The following is a 27,875-nucleotide window of genomic DNA, read 5'->3' as shown; positions in this document are numbered from 1 at the left end:
CATGTCAGAGATCTTAGTTTTAAATTAATATTTTAAATAAAACAAATTCAGTGATCATAAAATAAAAATTAAATCTAAAACAATTTTTTGAATTTTTATGTATTGCACAGTATTTACATGACAATAATTTATATTAACTTAACATATAGCTATATATACTTATATATATTGCCTTTTATTTGTTTAATTGTTTATAATTATTAGGTTTCAACCAGTTTTTGCCATTAAAAGTAGATACAATAAGATACAATATAATTAATATTATTGGAATATATCTTGTAAAATGGTTTATATTTAAAAAGAAAATTATTGATAAGTGATACTGTATTACAAAGTAAACTGCAATTATGAAAGATGGAAGGAATGTTGTCCCTCAGAAGCAGCCATTTGTAATTTTTTCCTCATTATATCTATACTGGAGTAATCTGGTAGTTTGAGGTAGTTCACACATGTCATGACGGATGGTAAATAATCATCTGGATTATCATTATCTTCAAATATTCGTCTAACAATTGTCAATGCTGGAGAAAGTGATTTGAAACCTAGTCATCAAATAAGAATAGATTAAATAAACTAAATATTTAAATAAAAATTAAATTTATCATGAAAGTATAAAACGAGAACAAATATAAAACTGAAAGAAAGAGAAAATTCAATATTATAATTAAAGGAAATATTTACCTCCAACAGGAAGACGAGGAGCTCCAGTAACAAATCTCAAAAAGTCTCTTTGTTGCTGATTATCATATTCAGATAATATTTGAAAGAGAAAACCAATAGCTCTAGAATTTGCTGTATATCCATGATCTAAACGGCAAGATTCTGACAACATACGCACGTCCCAGTTTTTAGTTGTATTTATATGCCCACAAAATATTGCTTCTAACTCTTCTGGATAGAATAGTTGTCCAAGGCGTTTAAGAGAAAATACACTTTCAAAACCTTCTCTAAGACTTTCCATTTGCTTTGAAACACCTTCACGCAAAAACCAATGACAAACCAGCTGAAATTATAAAAATTTTCAATATACTCATATATACAAAATATAATTTTTAAATAACTATTTTCAAACATTTACCTCTATATATTTATCCAAATTTTCAATTGTAACATCTATATTTTGACCGTTCTTACGTAGTTCAACAGTGGAATGCCCAGGTAATGTAAAATTAAGTCCTAAGTCTTCAACTGAACATCCATCTAAAGTAATTTTACTAATCTGAAATTAAATATAAAATTTAGAAGTCATAATAATAGTAATAATAGAATATATTTAGCAGTATTATTTTCTATAATTATTTATAGTAAAATAACCTTTTCAGTTTTTTCTTCATCATTTAGAGATTCATCAATGAGGATTACTTTTCTTTCGAGTACTAATTGATGAAGTTTTGATAAAGTTTTGTACACATCAGGAACTATGTATGAAAGATCACTAAGAGAAAGATAATTTTCATGGCCTAATAACCAACGATACATGGTAATACTTAATGGTAAATCCAGCTGAAAGATTAAAATTAATAAATTATAAATAAATTAAGTCACTTAAATTTATATTATCTTACTAGTCTTGAATCCATAATAGCTTTAGCCATAAACTTTCCTAAGAACTTGAATTTTGATTTCATTTTTACTTGATGTGGAAGTTTTGTGGTTCGTGATATTGGATTAGGATAAAGTCCTTCAGGTGAATAAACATAAGAATCAGATTCAGACTTAGAAGGATTGTTCCATAATTCGAGATCAGCTTTTTGTAGCTCTTTTGAAACTAATGCATAAAATTCTAAAGTTGGGCCCAAACCAGTTCCCACCTGAAAAAAATTATTTCATAACATTTTTATAACGAATTATGTCAAATAATGATTACTTCATCTTCGTATTGAATTTCTAATAAAGCTCGTGAAGTAGCATTTTCAGATATCACAGCTTCAGCTTGAGAAAGTATGTTAGACCTAGTAACCGAACGTTTACGTCTATCTAGACGTGGTGCAACACGTTCATGCATGTCACCATTGGTATTATTTCCAGCACCTTGAAGCTCTGAACTGGAGTCAAGTAAACGTTGTAATGCACGGTCTCGGTCAAATACAGTTGCATAAAATAACAATTGTCGAGTTTCAAATGGCAATAAGAATGCACTGAAAATCATAAAAAATATACATGAATCATATGGAAGAAATAATTGATTTATACTGCTTTATTTAATTTACCATGCAGAAGCAACCTGTTGAAGCCAACCCGGTAGATTTCCGGTCATAATAACTAATGGATCTTGAAGTTGTCTATTTGCTTTTGCTGATATTTTAACATTTATAAATTCCTACAACAATTTAATACAAACATAATATAAGTATATATTTTCTTCATTTGATCACTTTTAATTATTAGTGGTTGGCCATTCATATTCTTCAAATATACATAAATTTATCTCCAATAAATTGATAAATTATATATTAATTTGAATTACATCTAGTTAGCCTTAGTAGTAAGACTAGTTGCCTTATTCACTTTTTTCTTATTTAATTTTCTATAATTTATTTATAGATTATTTGTTTACTTACGTTAAATGGTATGATAGAATTATTATGAAGTTGTGTTGGGTAAAGTGATGTCCAATACCTATTAATGGCATTCAAAACTCGTAAAAGGCTGAGTACAGGTAATGAAGGATCTTGAATCTGAACATAATCTGGCAATGAAAGTTGAAGATATGATTCAAGTGAAGACTTAACAGGAGATACTATCCCTTCTATAAAAAATAAAATTGTTGTATTAATTTATTAGTAATAATTATTTTAACTAGTGATAATAAAAAAATAAAAATAATAATATAAAAGATAACTTACCTAACCATAATTCATCTTTCACTCTTTTAGAGGCACTTTTATGAGTTCCAGATCTTCCTTTTTTACCAGAACTGCTAGTAGTAGGTTTAGGCGAATGTACTTCTGTATCTTCAGGTAAAGGCCTTAACACAATAATAATCAGTTATAAAAATAAGTAAATGATATTGCAGTATTGATATTTTAAGCTTTAAAAATATGTAATATTGAACAATGTACTGAGCAAAAGAAGTAGGTTCAATTTATAATGTTAGAACTTTTGGAGAAAAAAAACAACATATAGAGATTAAATGACTATTAAAAACTTATAATTCCTCAGTAAATTTATGATTAATACATGAAGAATAACCAAATACCTTATTTTAACATAATTTCAATTTTAATGCCGATAAAAAATATTAAGCAACTTTGTGTTAAAATTATAAAGAAAATCTTGGATCCAATTTTCAAACCTTAAGTAATAAATGGATAATTTATTAATTTTGAACTACATAAGTATTGTAAACTAACATAATTGTTGTCAAAATTTACAATTCAATCATTTATGTTTTTTTTATTTCTTTGTAATGAAACTAAATTTTGATTTATTAACCAGTAAGAGTTACGTACAAGGAATTTTGCTTTAAATTTTCAAGACTTATTGTCAAACCAAAATAATTTAATCAATAATTTACAAAAAAAAAAAAGGTATGAAAACATGAAGTGTTCAAATATCTAAAAAAAATCAAAAATCATAATCTTTAAAATTATAATATAAACTGTAAAAAGTTATAATATGAGTATTTTGAAAAAATTACTACTTTTTGCTATTTTTTTTTGATAAAAACAAAATCAAAAATTAAATTTTGTTAAAAATAGATGGGTCATACATAAATATTTAACTTTTCTTTTTAATACTTCTTATTAGTAACCTCTTCTAAATGTACCAACTAGACAAAATTTCTATTAAAAACCTATCACCCTTCAGAAATGTGATGATTGGAGCAATCTTTTTTGTCGAAATCGTGTATAAGTAGATATTAACACACAACAAAAACCAAATCATGGTAAAACTGATAGCTTTTTTAATTTCATTCAGAATCTAAAATAATTATGTTTTTAAAAACTGAATAGATAAAAAATGACTTCATATTATAGTATTAGTTGAGGTTACTGTTTTTTTAAATTGTATATGTACTTTTATTTACATAAAAATTGGAAAAATAAGAGCAATTTTTCATAAATTCAACAATTTCAAAAATTATGAAAATTAATTTTAGATTAATAAAATTTAAATATATTTAAGTTATCCATCAAAATAACTTTCTTCAATTTATTTTTTACCTGTAATATATTGTATGTGTTTGCACCCATATTCCAGCAGATCCCAATGGAAGTTCAGATTCATTATCAGTCTCCATATCACTACTTGTAGCATATTGACGAACAGCCTGGTATACAGTCATATTATAAGGAAGTACATGGTTTCCTATAAGAAATTGTAGTTTATGTCTAGCAGAACCTTGACCAATTACAACTGCCGCCTGAAAATATGACAAAAGAAAAAATAGTATGAAGAGTAAAATCTATGGCAGCAAAATATAATTCTTCTTAGTTTGAAAGACAAACCATAGATATATAATTAAATAATATATATTAAAATAAAATAAAATAAAATAAACTTACCAAAGTATCATCAATATCATCATCGGAATTGTCATCATCTGATTTAGATTGATTATTTTCTCTGATATGAGCAAATCCTCTTACCACTAAATATCTTTCAATTGCTTGAACCAAAGCTAATGGATCAATTTTAACAGTTCCACTCTTCCATTGTTTCAAATTATTACAGTCAGGATGTCTTTGTAATAAGCACTGAAATCAATAGATAGATAAAGAAGTTTTTAAATAATATTTTAAAAATGAATGCTTACTTTAAGTTGATGTGTATTGAAGAACTTTAAAGCACTATTTCCAGCACCAGTTGATAAATCATGAACTTTTACTGGAAATTGTTCCAACTGTGAGACACAACTTCCTAATTTTCCAATCAATGCAGAAAATGGCCGAGTATCCTTGTTATCATGAGTTTTTGGTGTAAATGGATCAAAAAGATTAAGCTAAAAATATATAAAATAAATATATGTAAGTTAATTTATAAACTATGAATATTTTTATAATTTCTTAAGCTAAAATATTTTTTTTTTGTAATTTACACAGGTACTTACTGGATATCCAGCAAATACATGTAAAAACTTTCGTAAACGTTCACTTCTATGATCCAATCCTAATGTTATTTCAGTTAAATATACAGTAAGTGATTTAATTAATCCACTATGATTTACTTCAAATGGTGATATATCTGAAGTGAGAACAATTTCTCTTAATTCTAAAAGAGCATTTATGTCTTCATTTTCCTAATTAATAACATAAATAAAATCGTAATATCATTTTAATTTTCAGTTGAATTTTTTAACAACTATTTACCTCATTTTGTAATTTACTAATAGCTTTTGTAAGACGCACTAAAATACTTTCAGATAATTCGTTTTCATTATACGTCTCTTTATCTTTTATACTCTTATCGTAAGTATTCAAAAAATGTTGTGCCCTTTCTTTTACCCACAATTTAGCCTTTTCTTTGTTTACTGTACTGATATTTGATGCTGCAGAGGTAGAAGTTGATCCATTGTTGCACATATTGGCATTTTTGTTTAATTCCTAAGAAATTACTAATTAATACAAAAATAAATATATAATTATAGTAACTTTAGAACACATACTTTAGAAAAAGCTCTCTCAGTACTTCGTAGGAGTCGTGCTGGATTCAAAGATGCTAAAAACCCTGAAGTCGATTTAAAATTAGAATTAGAAAAACGAGTTCTTGACGACGAATTAACACCAACTGCTCGTGAAGCAGTATTGCCTCCTTAAAATAATATTTAAACATACATTAAACTATTTTTAGTATTAATTTTAACATTATTTATTAATTTATCATCAATAAAATCATCATAAAGAAAATGTTATGATTATTACCTTTGGATATAAAAAATTCATGCAATGTTATTGCTTGAGCAGAAGTTGGTGAAAGATTATTACCACTGCTACTACTGCTAGCCATAGTTTGCACCTCATTTATTTCATTATCTTGATTTCCTTTTTTACGAGCAGCACTAGCAGATTGCCTTTTGTTGTGTTTTTTATTTCGCTTAAATACTTCAGACATCCGACTAAAATTTAAATACAATTAAAAATGTATGAAACAAGATCATAGATATAATTGCCATAGATTTAATATAATTTTATTTTTATTTTTAAATAATTGTTGTAGTTGTGCCCAAATTTATGCTGGTAAAATGTTTGCCATAAAATAAACTACATACTTTGTGGAACAACGTTGAGCTACTTGGGCTAAAACAGTTGCCTCTGGAATAATATTTGTTTCAACTACAGAGCTATTAGTTGTTGATTGAACTTCATTATTTCCATTTTCGACAGGAGTAGGACATTGAATAAAAGTATTATCTTAAAGTATATTTATTATTATTTAAACTAAGAGTACTCAATAAAATACAATTTTTTAAATAATACCATTTGGAGTATTTCTAGATGGTCCTGGTAATCCTTCTACTCCAACATTTGAAGTAGATGGTGAAGACTTAACGGATGTTTGAATATCAGTTTCAGCTAATTGTTTAACTTGATGCATAACCCCCTCACGAATGAAATGAGTTTCAAAAATTTGTGGTAGTTTTTGCATTAAAATTTCAGCCATTTGCATTGCACCAACAACAATACGTAAATCTTGAGAAGCCATCATACCAGCAATATGACTAGCAACCATTTGTTTTTGTGTTACTACCTTCTAAAATTACATTAAGTAATTTTAAATAATATAATTTTAATTAAATATCAATTAAAAGTCAATCATGATGAATATAATTTTCAAAACTACTTTTATCCTTATTTACAGTTTACGTTCATTTTTTAATGAAGATGGACAGTTACATGTATATACATTAAACGAGAGAAAATAATAAATAGGAATTTCAAGATATTTTACTTTGACAAAGCTTTTTTTTTTTTTTTATAATGGCTGTAATACTCTAGGTACAACACATAATGAAAGGGGCCAACTCAAAAATACAAAATAGCTTTTCACCAATATAAATTAGAATAAAGGTAGTTTTATATATTTATTTTAGTGATATATTTGTAATTTTTTTTTTTTACAAAGCACCTAAAATGAAATGTATTTCAATTACCAAAAGTAATTCTGCAGGAGAGTAATAAACCATACGCAATAATGCACGAAGACATTTATATCTGACTAAAGGACCAGCTGAACTGTTATAAACTTCATATAATATACTGAAAAGTAATCGTACAAATGATCCAGCAAGTTCATTTTCACTGAAAAAAAGACAGTTAAATATTAAAAATATTTTTGTTTATAAAAAAAACATTAATAGAAATAAAATAGAAGTTATTTTATTTAATATCTCTATTACTAAATATATATCTATTATAACTATTTTCTTTAAATAGTGACTGTTACATAGTTTTCAATAATTTGAGTTAATTTTGATATAGTACTGTAATATTTAAGTTATAACTTAAATTAAAAAAAAAAAAAAAAATTTAATATAAATGTATTACCCAAATGATGCAACTACTGTATCTACATCTGACGTGGATCGTGTTTGATGATTATTATTAAAAGAAGATGGAACTGTCAAGACTTTACGTTGAATAGGTCGTGTAGTACCAGTATCTTCATTAATTTGTCTCATAGAATGGAGATCAATTGTGTAAGGCGCATGACTTAATAAAACTTCATCTTCACCAGCTTGATGTGCAACCTAAACATAAAAACAATAAAAATTAGTCATAATTAATTCAAAAATCAACAATTTATTTTATACACATAATTAAGTTATTTTTATTGACCAAATATTTAATATATCATAGTAGTATAAAGGATAAGGTTTATTAAGACAAAAAAATATTTATATTTAAATACAGGGAAATCTCTTTGGCAAAGTTAAAATTTTAAAAATTATATTTATACCTCAATTATTCTTGAGTCTAATGATGTATAAGAATGCCACATAGATCTATCATCTCTCCATTGCCATTGTACCATCTGTTGAGAAGATCCTGATCCTGGAATAGCACCATAAATACCATGTCTATCAAGAAGGCTATCAACTGAAAATAGTCCATCAGCAGGCAATCGGGGCATAAGTTCACCAATAAGACATGTAACTTCATATAACTCTTGTGAACTTCTTGGAAGCAATTCAATCTATAAAAGTTATTATTAGGTATTAGGTATTAAATATTTAGTTATACTATGATATTCATAATACATACAATTTTGTTAGTTATTAATAATAATATATAAAAGAAAAGGTTTTATAATGTTAAAAAAATTTAAAAATTGAGTAATACAATACAGAATAATTTCAACACACCTGGGTAAGTTCTGGAGAAGGAGATCCAGTAAGAAGGTATCCTAGAGTTTCAGCTATATTATTCTTTAGTAAAGTTTGAGACAATTCTGGACAATTTGTACATAATGTTGACATCATTCTTAACACCATAATAAATGTACTTGTACTCATAACAGGAGGGGATGCCACAACCTAAATAATTAAATAAAAATACAATATATTTAACAGTATAATTATATACTATTATATGAATATATTACCAATTGCTGAAGATTAGTCAATAATTCATCACTTGCTATTTCTTTTAATTTATTAGGATCTGATTGAAAATTATCAACAAGACGACTAAATGCTAAACAAACACTTTCAACACTTTTCTTATCCTAATTTTAAACAAGAAATAATAAATATTTATTGTTTAATAAATGTATAAAAATATATCACGTACCTGTTGAGTTACACGACTTGATAGTAATGGTAATGACTTGAAAACATAATGAAATTCATCAGAATTCATGTTTTGACAACAGTTTGCAGTTATAGCTAATGCTGCTCGTTGGGCATTAATACTAAAGAAATCTATAAAAGTTAAACAAGCAGCCACACCGCTCTAAAAAATATAAAAATATATTTTAATTATCAACACATAAAATATTTAATATATGATAGTAACATAGAAATAGTTTCAAACAGTAAAATAACTTTGAATATTAAACAATTATTCATAAAGGGAGTTTTTTGGTTAGCTAAATACTGATAATTATTGATGTTATATATTATTGTTATATATATTATTACGATAGTGTGTTGTTAGTTTCCAGATGGGTGACAAGGCTATGCTCCTACATTCACTATGTGTTCTAAAGTCTATATTATTAAAACTATTTATAGAAAAAAAAGTCTATAAAAATCTACTACATTTCTGCTTTGTTCGCGACCATTGATATGAAACATCACAATGTCGTCATTATAATTATCTTTTCTTAAGCTTAGTGTGTTTCTATTGTTTTTATTAAAAAAAAAAAACCAATCTGTCTAAAAAAGTTCAAGCTTTCCAAAAATTATGATAAAATTTCGTTCCATAAAAAAAAGATTCTCACTAACTCAATTTTGATTAATTATTTAATTAGTTATGTAGGTAAAAATAAAATTTGTCTCTAGACAAAACCACACTTTTGACCGCAGTTCGGCAGGCCACTTATCGCCATTGTCTCGTGATAAACAGCCCTTCCATAATCAATATTTAATAGCCTCATCATACATAGCAACAAATTTAAAATAGTCCCATCTTTAATATCAAAAAAATTGCATACAGAGTGTGTCAAATCACTCTTCCACTTCCTCTATTCAATCCAATCGAAATGACTGAAATATTACTCCTATATTATCTAAAGTATTCATTAGCCATTTCACATCACCTAATGCTGCTAACACAAAAAACAACATTATGCATCGAAAAATCATTCCTCATTGTTCTCAAATGAGCTCGAAATTAACCAGTCACTAAACCTACGATATGGAATTAAAAACAGATCATATTGAAATTGCAATTCTTGCAAAAAACTTCCACCTCCAATATTTATTCGCATTGCCATTAATTTCAATTCATTGTGCGTTAATATTAAAGAAATAACCAAAGAAGAACAGTCACTTGCAAAAGCTCATTAAATGGTGTAAAACTCTTTACTCAATAACCTGAATCTTATTACTCCGTCATAAAATTTTTACAACACAATAAAAAAGATTTTCACACTTATCAGCTAACAAAAGAAAGGATATATTGCGTAGTAATAAGATATCTATATCACACTACCCTGTTAGAGGAAATAAAAAATTAATTAATCTTGGGCATATTTCCAGAAACATAACTAATGTTTTTCAACGCAAAATTAAAACTATTTCTACCTATATTTTTTTTATTGATTTGGAGCCTGTTCTCAATAACAAGGTTAAATTCTTATACTTTAAAACAATTAAAATTGAAAAGCCTTGTATAATTAAACAAACTATATAATGTCTTCGCTGCCAAGGGTTTGTTAAATAAAATTCTATTATAATCATTCTCCCAAATGTATATACAAACAAAATATTGTATGAAAAAAAAATTACACAGTATATAATATGATTTTCTCTAATAAAAAAAAAAAAGATTGAGTCACACATATTATACAATTAACTTACAGATTGTAATATAGAACGACCATGTCTTCTAGAAAGCATTTCTAAAGCAGACAGAGACTGTTCAGCCACATCCATACACTGGATCGCTTGCAGTTTATCCAACATAGCTGGAACAGCATCCAAAACAGCAGCTGATGAACGTGGAAGTGCTTCCATCATATATGTCAATGCACGACAAGCATGATTCATCTAGAAATAAAAATATAAGATAAGAAGTTATTTAGTATTATAATATACTAATAAAATACAAAAATCAGTATTTAGTTAGAGTATGACATTAGCTATATGCTATCTAGAAAAGCATTATATAATATATATTATTTATTATATTTTCATGCAAACAAATGAAAAAAAAAAAGAGTAAAAATATTTATAAATTAATTGAATATGTCAAAAAAAAATAAAATAAAAAAATAAATAAAAAAAATTCCTAAATAGACTGTCAAATCAGTGAATCTAATTGTTTATTATAAAATGTACTTCTTAACACAGACATTGATTAAATTGAAAAATGCCTACAACCATAATCTTTATTCAATAAAATATAAATTTATACCACCATGTTATGCAATAATCAATTAAATTTTTAATCAAATTAATAATTTAATGATTCTTAATAAGAACTAAATAAGTAGATTTTGAAAACTACATTCACATATAAAAATAATCATTATTTTCATTTTCAAACAAAAAATTATAAAAATTCAAAACAAAATACAATTTCACCAGGAATAGATTAAGAGGTCGTAAAATTATTGTTGAACCAAGTATAATCGCTATATAATACTGATGCATAACTGTGATATTTTTTGTATAAATTTAAAAATAAGTATGTAAATTTATATTTCAATAAAGATCGGTATCAAGTGATATATATATAACTGATAGATCATGTAAAAAAAAATTTAATTATAATTACAAAACTTCTAACACAATATGTAACATTTTTTATCTGAAAATATTGAAAAACACTCATAATTAAAAAGGAAAAATAACCGTTTATATGAAAATGTTTTTCTACATTTAAAAATTTTATACTGATAACATTATCAAATCATAGTAAACAAATTTACATTATCTTATTTTATTTTAAACAATAATGAAATATAATTTTAAATTATTTTTAAGATAATGTTTTTCCTTGAACAAACAAAATCTAATGAAAAATTAAAATACCAAAAAAAAGAAAAAAAATTAACTTACCATATCAAAATTGTGTTCCATAGAAAGTAGAACTATTAGTGCGGTGACTACAGGCTTTACTGGAAATCCAGTTAAAGTATCTTCATTGCCCATTACTAACATTTGGCACATTTCAATAACTGCTTGAAGTTGTTGCCCTTCATCTCCTGTAGCTTGCATTCCCTGTAGTAGTTGTTGAGCTTTAGATGCTAGAATAGCATTTAGAATATTAAATAATTATTTTGTTATGATTAGATAATTTTACATGAGTTTAATAAATATTTATATAATACATACTAGTAGAAGCAGCTCCCATGGATCGATTAAACAAATGATGCATACGAGGAGCTAGAGCTCCAAATAAATGAGGCGGTAATCCTCTCGATTCTAATAATGCTTGTAAACGTCCAACTTCACCTTCTTCTTCACTATCATGGCTAGTAGTTCCACTACTCCATGCAGTAGGCCCTTAAAAGAGTTTAAAGTTAATTTATAAACGTATTAAATAATTTAACTATTATATTAAAATAAATTACAGTTTACGCCACCTCCAGTAGCTTGTGTGCCAGAAGAAGAAGGATTAGTGATGGTTGTAGTGGATGATGATGTTGCCATGTCAGGAACATTAGTACTTATTGAACTAGACGTGGAAGGTAATAAATTTAGATTCTCGCTGCTTTCAGCTATTCCATCCCCTTCAACCACTCCTTCCATAGCCACTTCTACACCTTCCCTACCACTCGCTTTGGTATGACCGCGGCGACTATAAAAGCAAAAGTTATAATTTTATAAGACAATACACATTAACAAAATTATAATTAAGTAAAACATAAAATTATTATCAATACCTAGTACTGGCACAAGACCCCGTTGTTGGTCTTCCGCGTTTCCTACGCAACGATAAAGATGCGCGTAAATTATCTTCCTTATTTTTACTTGATGACGCACCTAACAAATATATAACAGAAATATTATAACTTGTCTAATAAAATTTTTTATTTAGTAAATAATAAAATAATTAAAAATAATAATTCGAAAATGTATTACATACCCAGTGTAGGGAGTTCTAATTTAGGACGTTTATTTGGTGAAGGTTCTATTTCTTGGATAGAAAGTTTGTTAGTTATAGTGCTTTCTTGAGAACGTAAAGATACTTTCGATTTGCTACGCAACGGATACCTATTTTCAGTAGGACTACTCCCTTTTGTTTTTTTTATAAAATAAATTAATAAATTATAAATGCCATTGTCTATAAATATAGGAAAATACTAGGTGTATTAACTAATATTGGAATGAGACAATATAAAGTATCTTATACAGACCTAGAAAATTATACATACAAGATTAAACCAAAACAAAAACATACATAAAAACATAAACATATATTTAAATAAAAGTTAAAATATAGTTCACAAAAAAATATTGTTTTATTTTTTAAGTATTTAATACAAAGTAAAAATAGGTCTACTTAATTTTCAAATATTTTGATTTAAAATAATTGTTATAAAATGAATATAATATAAACTGGTTATATAATTTTTAAACCAAAATATAATAGAAGTACAAGTAAAATTTTAATAATAAAAGGCATGTATTAAAAAACAAATTTAAACTAGAATACATGTTGAAGTTTTTTTATTTTCAGTTTATAAAAAAGTCTTACATTATTAATTATGCTCCTTGAAGAGTAGAAAAATTTAATTAAATTTGATTGTCTATAAATCAAAATTGAATAATAATTAATTTGTACCATTATAAAATATTTATTTTATTTTTTATATAAAGGAATAAGCTTTACGATAAAATATGTAATTTAATTATTTTAATCAATAAATAAATAGAGAAATCAAGTTTGTAAATCTCAAGGTATCAAAGTATACGTTTATAAACTTTGTTAATAATAATAATTGTAAAGCAAAGAAAAATTACTTAATTTAGGTGATTTTGACGATGTAGATTTTCTACTTGGTCCTGGTTCTTTTTGCTAAAAAAATATCAAAGAATAACATTTTAATACAATTTATATGGTGAAAGTTAATAGATAAGTATGTTAACAATTAAAATATAAATCTATATAACATTAAAATGAAGTTAATTGATATATAAAATTGTACATGAGATATTATAAGTATGCATGTATTCATAACAATATTAACCATGCATTAGTTGCGTTGTTTAATATCATATGGTAGTCACGCATCTACATATGTAGAACAATCACAAACATTTTGATTGCTCTACATGTGAAGAATTTTACAGAAAGCCTCACTCCAAAATTATAAGTTTTTAATAAAATAATAGTATTTAAAGGTATGTTAACATAGTGATCAGAAAATGTCAAAACCATCCAACATTAAATTATTATTGTTTAGCAATAGTAAAATTTACAACTGATGCAGGGTAAATAAAACAAATATGTATTAAAAATCCCAACAAAACTTTAAAGTATAAACATTTATTTATGGCTTAAATAATAATTTTAAGAGGTTTGTAAAATTTCATGTTTTTATAATTATTATTAGTCAATAATAATAATAATAATTATTACTAACTATTAATTATTTATTATTATAATTTATTACTTTTTTTTATTAATTATAATTAAATATAATTAAATATAATTTTTTTTTATAAATTGGTCAACTTACAATTAATAAACTAGAAATACTAGTTCGAGTATTTCTAGAACTTGATTTAATTTTACGACTATTTTGAACAGATACAGAAGATTCATTCACAATGCTGAAATATAATTAAAAATTTAAACATTTTGATAGATAAAAAAAAATGTTGATGGTACTTACGGTATTTCAGTACAAGATGTATTTACAACAGAATCTGATTCTTGATTATTTGTACTTTTTTTACTATCTTTACGAGAACCACTTCTGTATCTAGTATTTCCTTCTATATTTCCCCTCCTATCATAAAAATCACCCATTAAAGCACAAATATAAAAGTACAAAAGTAATAAAAACAGTGGTAAATATTGTTACATTTCTGACCTGGTACTTATAGAAGACGCGTTACCAAACGCGGAACTAGCTTGTTCGGCCATAGACGTCACCTCCAAGCAATTTAATCATGCCACAATCAAATAACAATTTTCTATAATATAGTCACATTTATCAGTAAAGGAACTAATACAAATAATTTATGTAATTTATATATTGTAAACAAAAAATGTATGAATATTTTCAAAATAAATTAATTAATAAATGACAGTTCACCATTAAGGCTGATAAATGATCATGGTAGTTAACAATAACTACTCATCTTTAAAAACAAAATACCTATCCCTTCCCAGGACACTCACCAGAAAACCGGAAGTTAATCGTATTGGGAATGATAATGTATAAAGATTTATTGTAATGCACAGTATTCATAGTTTCTTATGAACCAATTAGTCCAGGTACAACGAATGAAAAGTGCCATTAATTCGATCATGTCGAACAACAAACAAAACTTGTATACTACACACTCTCAACTACACTGCCCAAAACGGACCAACGTCATGAAAAGACAATGGAAAAACAAGATTGATTCAACAGCTGTTAAATCATATGAACATGCGCATGCGTAATGATGACAATAATGGATATACCGAGCTAATACCACAGATACCTGAAGTAGTTACCACAACATTAAATTTAGGTTAAGTTGTGAAAAACCAAAATCATATATTATTACTATGTATTTACTGCAATATTCTTCAACATTCAACATATCAGATGTCAGATAATCAAAAAGACAAATTATATTACAATACATATCGGAAGATCTTACATGGTACAGTCCATCTTTTTCATATTATTTACTTATATTATTAATTAGTAGTTAAAACTGTCAGCGATTACTCCAATTTGATAAATTTGTATAGTTTCACATTAATTATCATTCGAATGTATTAACAAAACATTCAAAATAAATGTTATATATATATACGTTATGTTATTAGGTAAACATAGATTATTATAAATCAAAAAATAGTTCCATTGATATTCTATTATCTAAGGAAAATGGAAGGAAAAAAGCAAATTGATTTAAAAAAAGAATTTGGTCATTATGCTACAAAATACAAAAGTTTAAACCCGTTCAATGAAATTGATTCAAAAAAGCTTCTTAAAGAAAGATACAAGCTAAATTTAGAAGACACCAAACCACTAGAGGATGAAGAGCCAATTAAAACTGTAACTGTTGACTTATTTAAACAAATACCCCAACTAGAGGATATAAATTTAACCAAATCGGATCCTTTGTGTAATATGCCGAAGCTTTCTGAAAAAGAAGCAGTACGGAGAGTTCGAAACAAATTTATAAGATTGCAATTGTTGTATGCACAGGAATACAGGTATATATTAATAAATTTAACTAAAATTGTATAATTTAAAACCATTAATAACCAAAAAAATCAATTTTTTTTTATTTAGATATTTATTATTCAAGTATCGAATAAAACGTAGAGAATATTTGTTAAATAAAAAATGTGATTCTGAATCATATGGACAATTAAATAAAACAAAATGGACCAATGATGAAGAATATGCCAAATTTCGCTACCTTAAATTATTAGAACACTATCAAAAAATAGAAATAGGACAAGAAGCAGTAGTATTTAAGTCAGCAATGGATAGAAAAATAAGAGCAACTTCATTATTAAATAATAAAGGAAAATCACACCCTCCACATTGTACATTTGTTGAAATGGGAATAAAATGTACTGGAAAAATGATACCTAAGAGTAAATTTTGTAAAAAACATGTACTTAAAGATCCTAAACAAGTTTTATTCAGAGCTTGCAATATTCTTCAAAGTGATAACATTTGCCAAGAGCCAATTGTTAATTTTGACAATAAATCTACATGTATCTTACATGAAAAATTACCGATGCTTCGAGATTAAGTATAAAATAAGAATATTATCATATAAAAAAATACCTATCTAAATTTAGACTGTATTTAAAGATTTTTGACAACAAATAATATTGTAATTGTGTTTAAGTACTAAAGCTGTAAATGATGTACAATTTATGTATGGTAAAGTATATTTATGTTTTTATATTGCCATGTATTTTTTTCTTTTAAAATTTATACATTTATTTTGAATTATAATCAATAGTCTTTTATATATTTTTAAATCTTTATCAAACTAGAAAAAAAAATTATTCAAAGTAAAAATTCACTCTTAATAATAATGAAAAAAGTACTTAAAATTTAAATGTTTATATATCAAAAGATACTTTTAAAATGTATTGATTATATTTTAAAAAAGTAATGGAATAATTTTCTTTTCTTACTGGCTAACTTAGTAGAAAACCAAATTATACTACATATGAATACTGCCAACCATAATTTTTCTCTTATTTAAACTAATGGTTTCCCCATTAGTCAGTTAGATTTCAGCTTAGTTGTAGTTACTAATTATATACATATTCATCCATTGTTATCTTATTGCTTAGAATCATCATATTTATATAAATAAAAATATTAATAAAAATACTTTTCTATTATATGAAATTAATTATTATTATAACTCTTTTTACTGAAACATAGTTTTTAATAAAAGATTTGATAAACAACTTATGTGTTCATTAAATATAAGTAGTAGCTATTTTGTATTTTAATAATATTATATTATTTAAACAATATAATCCTTAAATATAAGGAAACATTAATTTTAAATTTAAAACAAATCATAACCAGAAGTTTAGTTGAATCTTATTTCTGCAACTTTAAGAAAAACAACTTGAGTTATTTAAAAATATATAGAAATACTTGTATATAATTATTTTACTTATATCATAATGGACATGAGAATTGGCAACATAATTTTGCTTGAATATGATTATACACTTTTTACCTATTTGAGAGGTTAAATGTAATGTTCTACTCATTTGATATCACACAAATTTCTTATTAAAAAATAAAAAAATTCTTGTATTATATACATATTATGCAAGTATAAAATAATAAAAGTACAATTTATTCCTAATTGAAAAATAGCAAAAATAACCTATTGGTGCAAAAAAAATGTAATCAGAATTGGTAATTTATACTCTATAACATAAAAAAGCTAAAAAAAAACAACACTTTATGGTTTTGAAACAATAATTTTCATGGATTTCAAAAAATGATCTATTAGAATATAATATAAATAGTTGAACAAATTGAATGTAAACATTATTATTTTGTATTCACTACTAAATAAATTGATTCCCTAGTTAGCAGTTTTTCATACATAATTTTAAGATAATTTTATAAATCCTACTGAAATAATATAATTGTTTATTTTTTAAAAAAAAATTTACTATTTACATATGCTTACGAATATTTTAAAAAATGTATAGTTGCTATAAATGTCTTTAATAAGTATTTTTAACTAAACTAAATTTCAATAAAATAAATACAGGAAGAACAGAATACTATTAAGATTTTTTTCTGGATAATGTTGTAAATATAGTTAAAAAATATAAAAGTAACATATTAAAAATGATCTAGGATACATTAGGAGAGCATAAATTAATTAATGAATAGTACAATATTGCTTATTGCATTATATAATTACCTGCGAATATCAATGGAGCAAGTGTTAAGGATTACTGGAACCAATAATAAGTATTAAAAATGATCAACAAAATAAGTAGTTTAATTACTTATTCAGTTGAAATGTTCAATGTTTTTAATTACAAACCACAGACTAAGATAATAACATGGAGTAGTAGTAGTTAACTAATGTTATCCAATTTTCTTAATCTCTTAGTTGATTCAAAGGAAATATATAATCATAAATAACATTAAAATTATATATAAAATTGATAAATTATAAACATACCTATTATATTTAAATTATTTACATAGCGTAATTTAATTAGTTAATAATAATAATTGTTAATAAAAGTTGTTAGGTTATTTAGTTTATAACTATTATTATTATTACTCTGAGACTATTATTAAGTTTAAGTAAAAGTATTACATACCCATAATTAACAGGAATGATAAGACGTTTGATTAATTTGATAAACTTAGCTGATATTTGAATTATGTACTTCTAAAAAAAAATTGTATTTGCTTGAATAATTTATAAAAATAATACAATTTATGTACACAGTTTATTCTTTATGCATAATTTCATCACAACACACGCAATCATTCATAAGGAATTATTTAAATTAAAAAATAAAATATATTTGAATAATGATTAGGTTATCCTAATATATAATTGAACGACAAACTTTTTTTATATATAATGATTAGATAGGTTATCCTCTAATACAATTGAAAAAGATAAATAATCCACAAAAAATCATAATTGAGAACAATAGTTAGAAACTGTGATTAACCACCCTTTATTTACGTAAATGTTCTAATTAATTATCTTAATATTATTACTACCTATTTATTTACGTTTATGCTGAGTTTACCTATGATGTTTAACTATTATGCTAAGGTTACCTGATAAATTATATTACGAAAAAAGGACGTTATAAATATTTCTCATATTAAATAAAAAATAATAATTAAAAATTAAAACATAAAAGTAATATTAATACTCATCCTTCAAATCTACCTAATTAACATAGCGGATAATTACTAATGCTGATAATGAACAATGATGATAAATAAATGATAAAATAATAATATGAAAAAATAGCAGGTCGGCATGAGGATTTAAAACTTAGAAACCATGACTACTAGAATATTTAGAAAGGAAGGTTACTATCACAATAATTTATCAGTTATCAGTATGGTTATAGATAGTATCTATTTTCGTGTCCATCATAGCATAATAAGTTAATTGAGGGAACCCTTAATAAAAATTATGCTTACAAGAATCCTCTAAGAGACAAAATTTGAGACTGAAAGTTGTTAGTGATAATTTTAATATTGTACTTTTATTTAATAATATAGTTTAGTTTCATTATTTCTTTTAGTATCACCATATTAATATATTTTTTTGACATTAAAAATATAATTTTTCTTACTATAGACTACATATATTTTATTCAGTTCAATATTTAATTATAACTTATTATTGTTCTATTCAAATTGATTAATAATGTTATAAATTAATAAGATATACTCAAATGTTGAGTTAAATAAAATGTTTAGTTCTATTACCAACTATAAGTCTTTAGACATGTTTAATAAAAGAAGAATAATGTTTTACTTTTGTTTTCTTGTTTTATTAGTATTTTGGTTTGTTGGAATTCGAAGTAAAGGTGAATAGTATATGGTATTTAATTAAATTACTGATAATGTAAATTGAATCCTATTATTTATTTTTGTATTAGATGCATCTCGTTATCAAGATTTAAAACAGATATTGGAACACACTAAACAAGAAGTATGAATACTTATAAAAGTTACACGTTTAATATAATATCACTATACAATGTGTAAACGCTAATTGAGAACGCTTAATATCTTTGTGTAGAGATTTGTAATTTGAATTCTGTTTTTTAGTTGTATAAATGTATAGGTTCATAGAGTTGATAAAAGGATAATATTAAATAGTTAATTTAACTATATTATTCTAAAAAAAGCTTGACTTATCAAATAATAATTAATAATAAGTTAATCTAAATTGTTCTTAAACAATTTAAAATTGTATTTCCAATATTCATACACATTTTCTTTTTTATAAATATATTTTGCAGTAATTAATTAAAATCTTGTGTTTAATAGTACAAATCAATAATTTTTGTCATTTTTTAGTTAAAAATTAAATCTATAAATTACAATAATTTAAAAGAAAGATTTGAGAGTATATGTGATAAATGGCAACCAAATAATCCAGTTATATATGCAATAACACCTACTTACAAAAGACCTGTACAAAGAGCAGAACTAACAAGGTATATATGAACTCATACATTTCATTACAGTTTTTATATATACAAAAATATTTTAATGGTGTAGACTGTCCAACACTTTTCGTCTTATAAATAATTTTCACTGGATTATTGTCGAAGATTCCGAAATGAAAACATCACTTGTAGCTAATTTGCTTTTTAGAAGTCATTTAAATTATACACATTTAGCTATTGGAACACCTGTTGAATGGAAAAGAAAATTAAAAGTATTGACTTTCATTTAAATCATAATTTTTGATTTACAATAACAACATTTTTTTTAGGAACCTAAATGGAAAAAACCTAGAGGTGTAAAACAAAGAAATAAGGCATTAGAATGGTTAAGAAATAATAAAGCTAATGAAAATGATGAAGGCATTGTTTATTTTGCTGACGATGATAATACTTATAGTGTAGATTTATTTAATGAAGTAAAAAATGAGTTTTTAATTTAATATTTTTATTTTATCTATTATTATCTATTATTTTGTGTATATTTTTTCTATACATACATAGATACGAAAAGTTAAAGGTGTTGGTGTTTGGCCAGTTGGTCTTGTTGGTGGTCTTTTAGTAGAAAAACCATTGATAAATAGTAAGGGTAAAGTAATTGGATGGAATAGCGCATGGAGACCAGAACGACCATTTCCTGTTGATATGGCTGGTTTTGCTATAAATTTAAAATTGTTACGGAATCATTCAAATGCTGAATTTTCGTGGGACGTCAGTCGAGGTTACCAAGAAAGTGCCATACTTTCACAAGTAACTACTATAGACCAGTTGGAACCATTGGCAGACAATTGTACTAAAGTAAATTTGAAAATGTTGTATGTTATGATGTTATAATATTATTTCTTATTTATATTATTTATAATTCTAGGTATATGTATGGCATACCAGAACTGAAGAACCAATATTAAAAGCTGAAGAAAAGCTGAAAAATCGTGGGTTAAGGTCAGATATGAATATTGAAGTTTAAAGTCTAAATAAAGTAAAACAAATACTTAAAATAACCTAAACATTGTTACTCTCTATTTTACACGTCATGACATGGCATTAATCTCAAATATTTAATAGTACTTGGGTTACAAGATTTTTTGGTCCCTAATTTCCCCTTATTTTCAACTATTTTTTTTATGATGAACAGTTTCTCAATCAACATAATATTTTCATAATATTGTTATTATTATTGTTGGCATACATTCCATACTATTCTTAGTATATTTTCTTATTTTATTTTTATAAATTGTCTACTTTCTAACCTTTTTTTAGGTTAAATCAAATGAAAATTTACTATCAAAATATTATAATTTGTAATGATAAAAATATTTATATGACCTAAGTATCAGAAAATGTCTGCTGCAAGATTGTATCCATAGTGTTTAGTGACAAATATGGTACTGATTCTCTATCCTAAAGGGACAATAAATGACATCAATCAAATCTTTTTTTTATACTCACAAGGTTATCTTACTAATCACCTCTTCTTTTTTGGTTTCCTTCATCTTGCTTTCCTACCTTTATTTTCAAAATAATTTTTTTTTTCTATTATATAATTTGATTTTCTAATTTAACAGTTATTTTTCATATAACTAAATATATTTTTTTCATTTTAAGTCTTATTTCATCATATTAGGGATAGAATGTATATGAATACTTCAATGTAATTTTTATGATTCACGATTTAGACACATGTTGCGCCATAGGTATTTATGTATAATTTATTTTATTAAAACAAAATATAGGCTCTAAAAAAATATATCATACAATTTAATTCAATTTAATGGTAAAAAAAACTATTAAGGAAAACAATAAGTATTTCTGAGTTTAATTTTAACTAAATTAATATATATAATATTATAATATATATTATTTTAGATAATATTTATATAACTATGTTAAGATTAGGTCAATAAAGCCATTTTTAATATTTGTTTTATGAGATAAAAAAACTGAATTCATTGCATAAAAAAAACATGACTGTGCTGTAGACTTATTTTTTGAAATTATATTCCAATAAATTTAAACTTTCCTTCAGATAGCATAGATATTTTTGAAAAATCGGTGGTACTCTATCTGTTTTTGAGACTTTGATGAGACTGAACTTAAACATTATTTTATTATTATTATTATTGTTAAATTCACAATAAAAAGTTTTACAATTGTATCTACAAATAATTTCTGAAACCAACCTTTATAAGATGTTTCATTGCAAAGATAATAAATACCAAATTATTTATTAATATTTAATTTAAATTATAAAATACCTATACTTTTGATATAAGAAACTTGTACCATATAACTGTATAAGATTAAATAAGCTTAAAACCAATACATTATTTTAATATATTTATATAAAATAGAATGGAAGTATAAATAAAAGTTTAAGTTACAACTAATTTATTATGCAATTAATATTGTAAAAAAAAAAAATAAAAAAAACTGAAATTAAATAAATTCTCCCTCTGTAATTTAAATTTATTATATTATTATAAATTTTGTTTCAAAAATCAAGGTTATTTATATTATTTAGTTTAATATTTGTTTGCTATAAAGTAATTTATTAAATATATATGATTTTATAAATACATTATTTTTTTAAAAACATCAATACATGTACATTTTATTTACAATAAATAGTAAACTATTTATCAATGAAACATAGATAAAATAAACAGAGTTTATTTAATATTTTTGATATATTTATTTATTTTATTTTAAAGCTTAAAATTCAAATAATTAAAATGACATTTTATTCTTTTGTCTGATTATATTCTATTCAGTAAAATTTTGATCAATGTTGTTTATGATATATAAATATCAAGAGTTATTTTGTGTTATTGTTTGTTTTATCTGATCTACTCTAAATTCCAAAACCTTGTACTTAGATTTGCTTTTTTATGTATAGTTTTTTAAAAATGTATATATTAATTTATGTTAAATGAATTGAACCGTTTTACATGCTCAAGGTATTTATTATAAATCACAATTATTATAAATACTGTGATATTTCTGAAAGGTAATTGAAAACATACTGCATTCTATTTTATCCAGTTGTTTTTATTTTTGGATAAAATATTTTTTTAAAGAACACTTGTAATTTTTCTTTTCTTTTTTTTTTTTGATACATTTTAAGTTTTTTATTTTATTTAGTTTTACTAAAATATATTATTGCAAATAATAATGTCATAATTCACTTTTACTATATATATATATATATATATAGTATATAATTTAAAACAATTTTGAATACATTTAATTTACCTTACATATGCGAAGAATATGCTATGTCTGTAATAAGTATATAGTCTTGTTATGTATAACGTAATTAATTTAAACCTTTCAATCCCAAACATCAATTCTTAAAAATATTATTTTTATTAATTAGAATTGTACACTATTAACAATTTTATGATTTAGTATCTATTAGGTTTTATTATATTATAATATGTTTATAATATATATATATATATATGTATTGGAATAGTAGTTTTTAAATATTATTCACCAGAAAACTACCAAATGATGTATTAATTATTCTTATATAGCTTATTTTGTATAGTATGTTTATTTAAAGTATTTATTTAATTTTATGTTTAAATAAATTTGTTATTAAAATCAAACGTACACCTTTAAATCTTGAACAAATTAAAAATATTATCTTTATCTAATTTTAATAATTTAATAAAATAATATAAGAACATTTGTAATTTTTTATTAAATAAATATATTTGTATCATTATTAAACTTATAATTTTTTCTCATAGAAAGCCTGAAGTGGTGTTTCTATTTTGGCTATCATTTCCTATTTTGTAGTATTATTTAAAATAAATGTTTTTTAAATATATATCTATCTTCATACTTTAGAATAGAACTATAGTATAGATTTATTTAATTTATACTTAAACTCCTGAGATGTTCATAGTTGTGGCTTATTGTTAATTAAATGGTACTGTTACAGTTTCTGTATATTTTGTCTGGACAGTCTGGGCAAAAGAGTAGTTGGATTAAATAAAAATACCCATGTAATATCATGGTTATAATTACATTAGTGGTAAAAACATATTAAAGTAACACATAAAGTATAAGAAGAATTATATATGTTTATTCATACTATATATCGATAAAACATATTAAGTTTTTTTTTATTAAAATAATTATTATTACAACCTTTTGATCTGTGTATTTTGGGTAATTTTTCCAACTTCTAATATCATGCTCAAATTATACCAATGTTTATGGCTGTGATATTATAATATGTAGGTAAGAAGTTAATACAATAATTAGTGGGTATATATATATACATAAATATATACCTATTAATATATAATTTATTATATATATGTATATATATATATAAAATCAATAAATAAATTAAAGTAGTACTGCAATTATATTCACACCATTAGGTAGTGTATTTGGGTTAATTTTTCAGAAAGCGCAAAATCTGTGATTTTGACATTGTCATAATGTTCACTATTCTAAAAATATAAAATATTTTAATCTATAAGAAACTGTGATTAAAGATGTACTTTTAATAATTACTTATAATTATAGTTATATATTATAATTAGCTGAATTACCCAGTTTTGCCCTTTTCTAGTTTTTGCTTTTTCTACATTAAATTCTTAATTTTTTTAATTTACTTAATTTGATCAAGTGATAAATAGTAATAGGTGCTGAATTACTAATAAAATATAATAATAATAGTAATAATTATATTTAAAAATGATTCTAATGATTCTATAGTTGTAATTATAATTTGTATAGTTTTATTTAATTTATAAATATTTATAAATTATTCTATACTGAGTTATTCATTTTTCTAAAATGACTTAAATCAAAACCTCTTGGTATACCACATTCAGAGTTTTATTTTGTTGTGTATAAACATATAAATGGTTATGTCTTCCAGCTCTAGAAAATGCTACACACAATTGTCCATTTGAGAAACAGCTATTTTCCATATCTAAACCACAATAAATTAATCTATCCTTAAATAAATCTATCCTTGCGCTTTGTTTATTGTCATTGTAAAACACACTGAACTCTTATAGCTAAACTCTCTAACTCTTCTAAACTAAACTGGAAAATCGTTGAGGTATAATAGTAATTCCAGTAAAAATATTTTTTCTTCCTTAGCATATGCAATCAAAATTTTAGCTTCAATTATTAATTAATTACATTTTTTGTAAAATAGGTGACCTAGAGCCTAGATTTATAGCATAACCTTGGAGAATTAAAAATTCTCATAATATGATTGGAACTCCCGCCTTCAGTGATATTTTAATGAGGAGACACACCAAAATGTTTGTGAATTTAAGAACTCTGAAGAAAAATGTATCGATTCTTCTCTATCAACAATTGTATCGAGTAATTCATCACGATTATAACTGACATGAAGAATAAAATAAAATTGTGAATAATATATCATTCGTAGGAATATTTTGTAGATCCTTATGAAAAAAAAACCGTTAAATTATTTAAATGTTAAACTAAAAAACAGTAACCTTTAATACAATTCTACCTCTTCTTCCCTTCAGACAAAAAAAAAAAAATGAAAAATTGGGGAACTTGCTGATATTCAGAAAGATATTTGGAACAACTCTATGAAAAAAAAAAAATTGGAAAAATGTTAAATATTGTCGTCACAAAATGGTAACATAAAAAAGGCCTGTTCTTTTATATATAAATATATAAATATATAAGGATCATATAATTATAATTATTAGAATTACTTATAATAAAAATAAACTATTATCATAGAATACTGATTATTGATTATGATCATGGTGTAGAGAAAAATTCTGATATATACTTATATATCTTATAACTAGAGGTGGGATTTTCATGATTTTACATATTTTTTTTAGTATATGCAATTAAATGAAAATGAGATATCTTTACAATTTATGAAACACAAAATTCACAGAAAATTTATTTTGCAAAATAAAGCATATTTTAGGGGTTAGGAAATATTAAAAAATACGTGAAAGAATATTTTATAAGCATTTTTATTTTTGAAAGTTATTTTCATAAATATTTTTTTCGAAGAAAACAATTTATTATTATATTACTTATTAGTTGTCTTCACATCCATGCACGTATTACGTACATCGACATTTTGATAATATTAATCAACAAATACAATATTCAAAATGTGAGTTATTTTTATATCCTTCTAGGTTGTTATAAAAATTTATCATTAGATATTAGGGGTAATCTACGTAGGTTAAAATTGGCATTAAAATTAGGGATGGACATGAAATCCGAAGATCTGAATTATCCGAATTTATTAAAAAATAAAATTTAATAAAAGATAAATTTAAACCAAGTAATTTAATTTTTTTTCTTCAGAATATTGAAAGATTATTTGCATTTTTAAAGACATAAAACATTATATTTTAAGGATTTTAAGAGAATATAAATCCGACCTCTACTTATAAACTTAGAATTCTCTATACCGTGATTATAACTATAGATAATAGATTTTTCTTTATTATCTATAATTATTATAGAACGTAGTATTGATGTTAGAAATTTCTATTATAATTACAAAATTGAGCACCGTATTTGGTGGGAATGCATGATAGGCGAGTAGTTATAAGTATGAAATTAAACTTATAATTACAGATTCCGCAAAATTGTAAAAAAAAAAAATCCGATGGGGGAAATAATCCTATTATGCCCCCCAATTCTACGCCTCTAACTAACAATGACCACAACATTAAACACTGGTTAGAAATATATTAGATTTATAACTATTTTTTTTGTCAAATTTCGGGTATTAAATCTGTTCCACAATTCTTATGATGTACACATTATAGAAATTATGGAACAGAATTTAAATAGAAAATTTAACACAAATAATCTCAAAGTTATTGGATTTTTTTAGTTTTTTCTCCGATATGAAAAAATAAAACTGAAATAGAATTATACTTGTATATTATCTAGGATTTATTGTATGTATATATTTTTAATATTTTTAATTATATTTTTCTAAATATTTTTGTACTATGTCCTTATATTTGATTTATTGTATTTTTTTTAATTATAGTTTTTTTGATAAAAGATAGTACATTTTTATATTATGGCTTGAATTTGTTGAGAAAGTCTATATTTAACCCTACAATATTTTTTCTAAAATTTAAACACGCGAAAGATTTAGCAGAGCCGATTTTTTATTGAACGGTGTAATAAATATTGGATTGGTATTATTCATGATCATAAATATTTTAAGTTCAAACGGTTAGAAAAGTATATATATTTAGTTTGCCCATTCTCATTTTAATCCAAAAGCTTATAAAATTAAATAATTAACGAAATATACATTTAAATATTATTAAAGGATATAAAAAAATATATATGAAATAAATA

At 24.1% G+C, this 27,875-nt stretch overlaps 3 protein-coding genes across 3 annotated transcripts; 2 read left to right on the top strand and 1 right to left on the bottom strand.

The window, feature by feature from the left end:
* Window positions 1–255: 255 nt before the first annotated feature.
* On the bottom strand, window positions 256–15,168 carry LOC112689188 (E3 ubiquitin-protein ligase TRIP12). The gene is made up of 35 exons (XM_025562765.1): window positions 14,964–15,168; window positions 14,653–14,755; window positions 14,452–14,568; window positions 14,296–14,389; window positions 13,577–13,631; window positions 12,699–12,860; window positions 12,496–12,595; window positions 12,184–12,410; window positions 11,945–12,115; window positions 11,669–11,856; window positions 10,466–10,654; window positions 8,733–8,894; window positions 8,545–8,667; window positions 8,306–8,476; window positions 7,900–8,136; window positions 7,488–7,690; window positions 7,094–7,241; window positions 6,420–6,693; window positions 6,212–6,353; window positions 5,865–6,058; window positions 5,609–5,754; window positions 5,313–5,546; window positions 5,054–5,242; window positions 4,760–4,945; window positions 4,509–4,700; window positions 4,167–4,366; window positions 2,847–2,968; window positions 2,562–2,749; window positions 2,211–2,320; window positions 1,868–2,138; window positions 1,566–1,811; window positions 1,315–1,503; window positions 1,079–1,219; window positions 682–1,003; window positions 256–542 (listed from the first exon to the last, which is right to left on the bottom strand). The coding sequence occupies exons 2-35, from the start codon at window positions 14,703–14,705 to the stop codon at window positions 346–348; spliced, it is 5,943 nt and encodes a 1,980-aa protein (XP_025418550.1). The 5' UTR covers window positions 14,706–14,755; window positions 14,964–15,168; the 3' UTR covers window positions 256–345.
* Window positions 15,169–15,290: 122 nt separating this feature from the next.
* On the top strand, window positions 15,291–16,708 carry LOC112689190 (KAT8 regulatory NSL complex subunit 2-like). The gene is made up of 3 exons (XM_025562767.1): window positions 15,291–15,436; window positions 15,606–15,998; window positions 16,078–16,708. Exons 2-3 carry the CDS (start codon window positions 15,667–15,669, stop codon window positions 16,547–16,549), a joined length of 804 nt encoding a protein of 267 aa, XP_025418552.1. The 5' UTR covers window positions 15,291–15,436; window positions 15,606–15,666; the 3' UTR covers window positions 16,550–16,708.
* Window positions 16,709–19,694: 2,986 nt separating this feature from the next.
* LOC112689189 (galactosylgalactosylxylosylprotein 3-beta-glucuronosyltransferase I) lies at window positions 19,695–21,517 on the top strand. The gene is made up of 7 exons (XM_025562766.1): window positions 19,695–19,865; window positions 19,938–19,990; window positions 20,362–20,501; window positions 20,566–20,725; window positions 20,783–20,929; window positions 21,015–21,308; window positions 21,379–21,517. Exons 1-7 carry the CDS (start codon window positions 19,748–19,750, stop codon window positions 21,475–21,477), a joined length of 1,011 nt encoding a protein of 336 aa, XP_025418551.1. The 5' UTR covers window positions 19,695–19,747; the 3' UTR covers window positions 21,478–21,517.
* Window positions 21,518–27,875: the final 6,358 nt, after the last annotated feature.

The sequence above is a fragment of the Sipha flava genome, unplaced genomic scaffold (genome assembly GCF_003268045.1).
Source record: "Sipha flava isolate LNK unplaced genomic scaffold, YSA_version1 42_pilon_pilon, whole genome shotgun sequence".
Lineage (NCBI taxonomy): Eukaryota > Metazoa > Arthropoda > Insecta > Hemiptera > Aphididae > Sipha > Sipha flava.
This window is presented reverse-complemented; position numbering and strand designations above follow the sequence as displayed.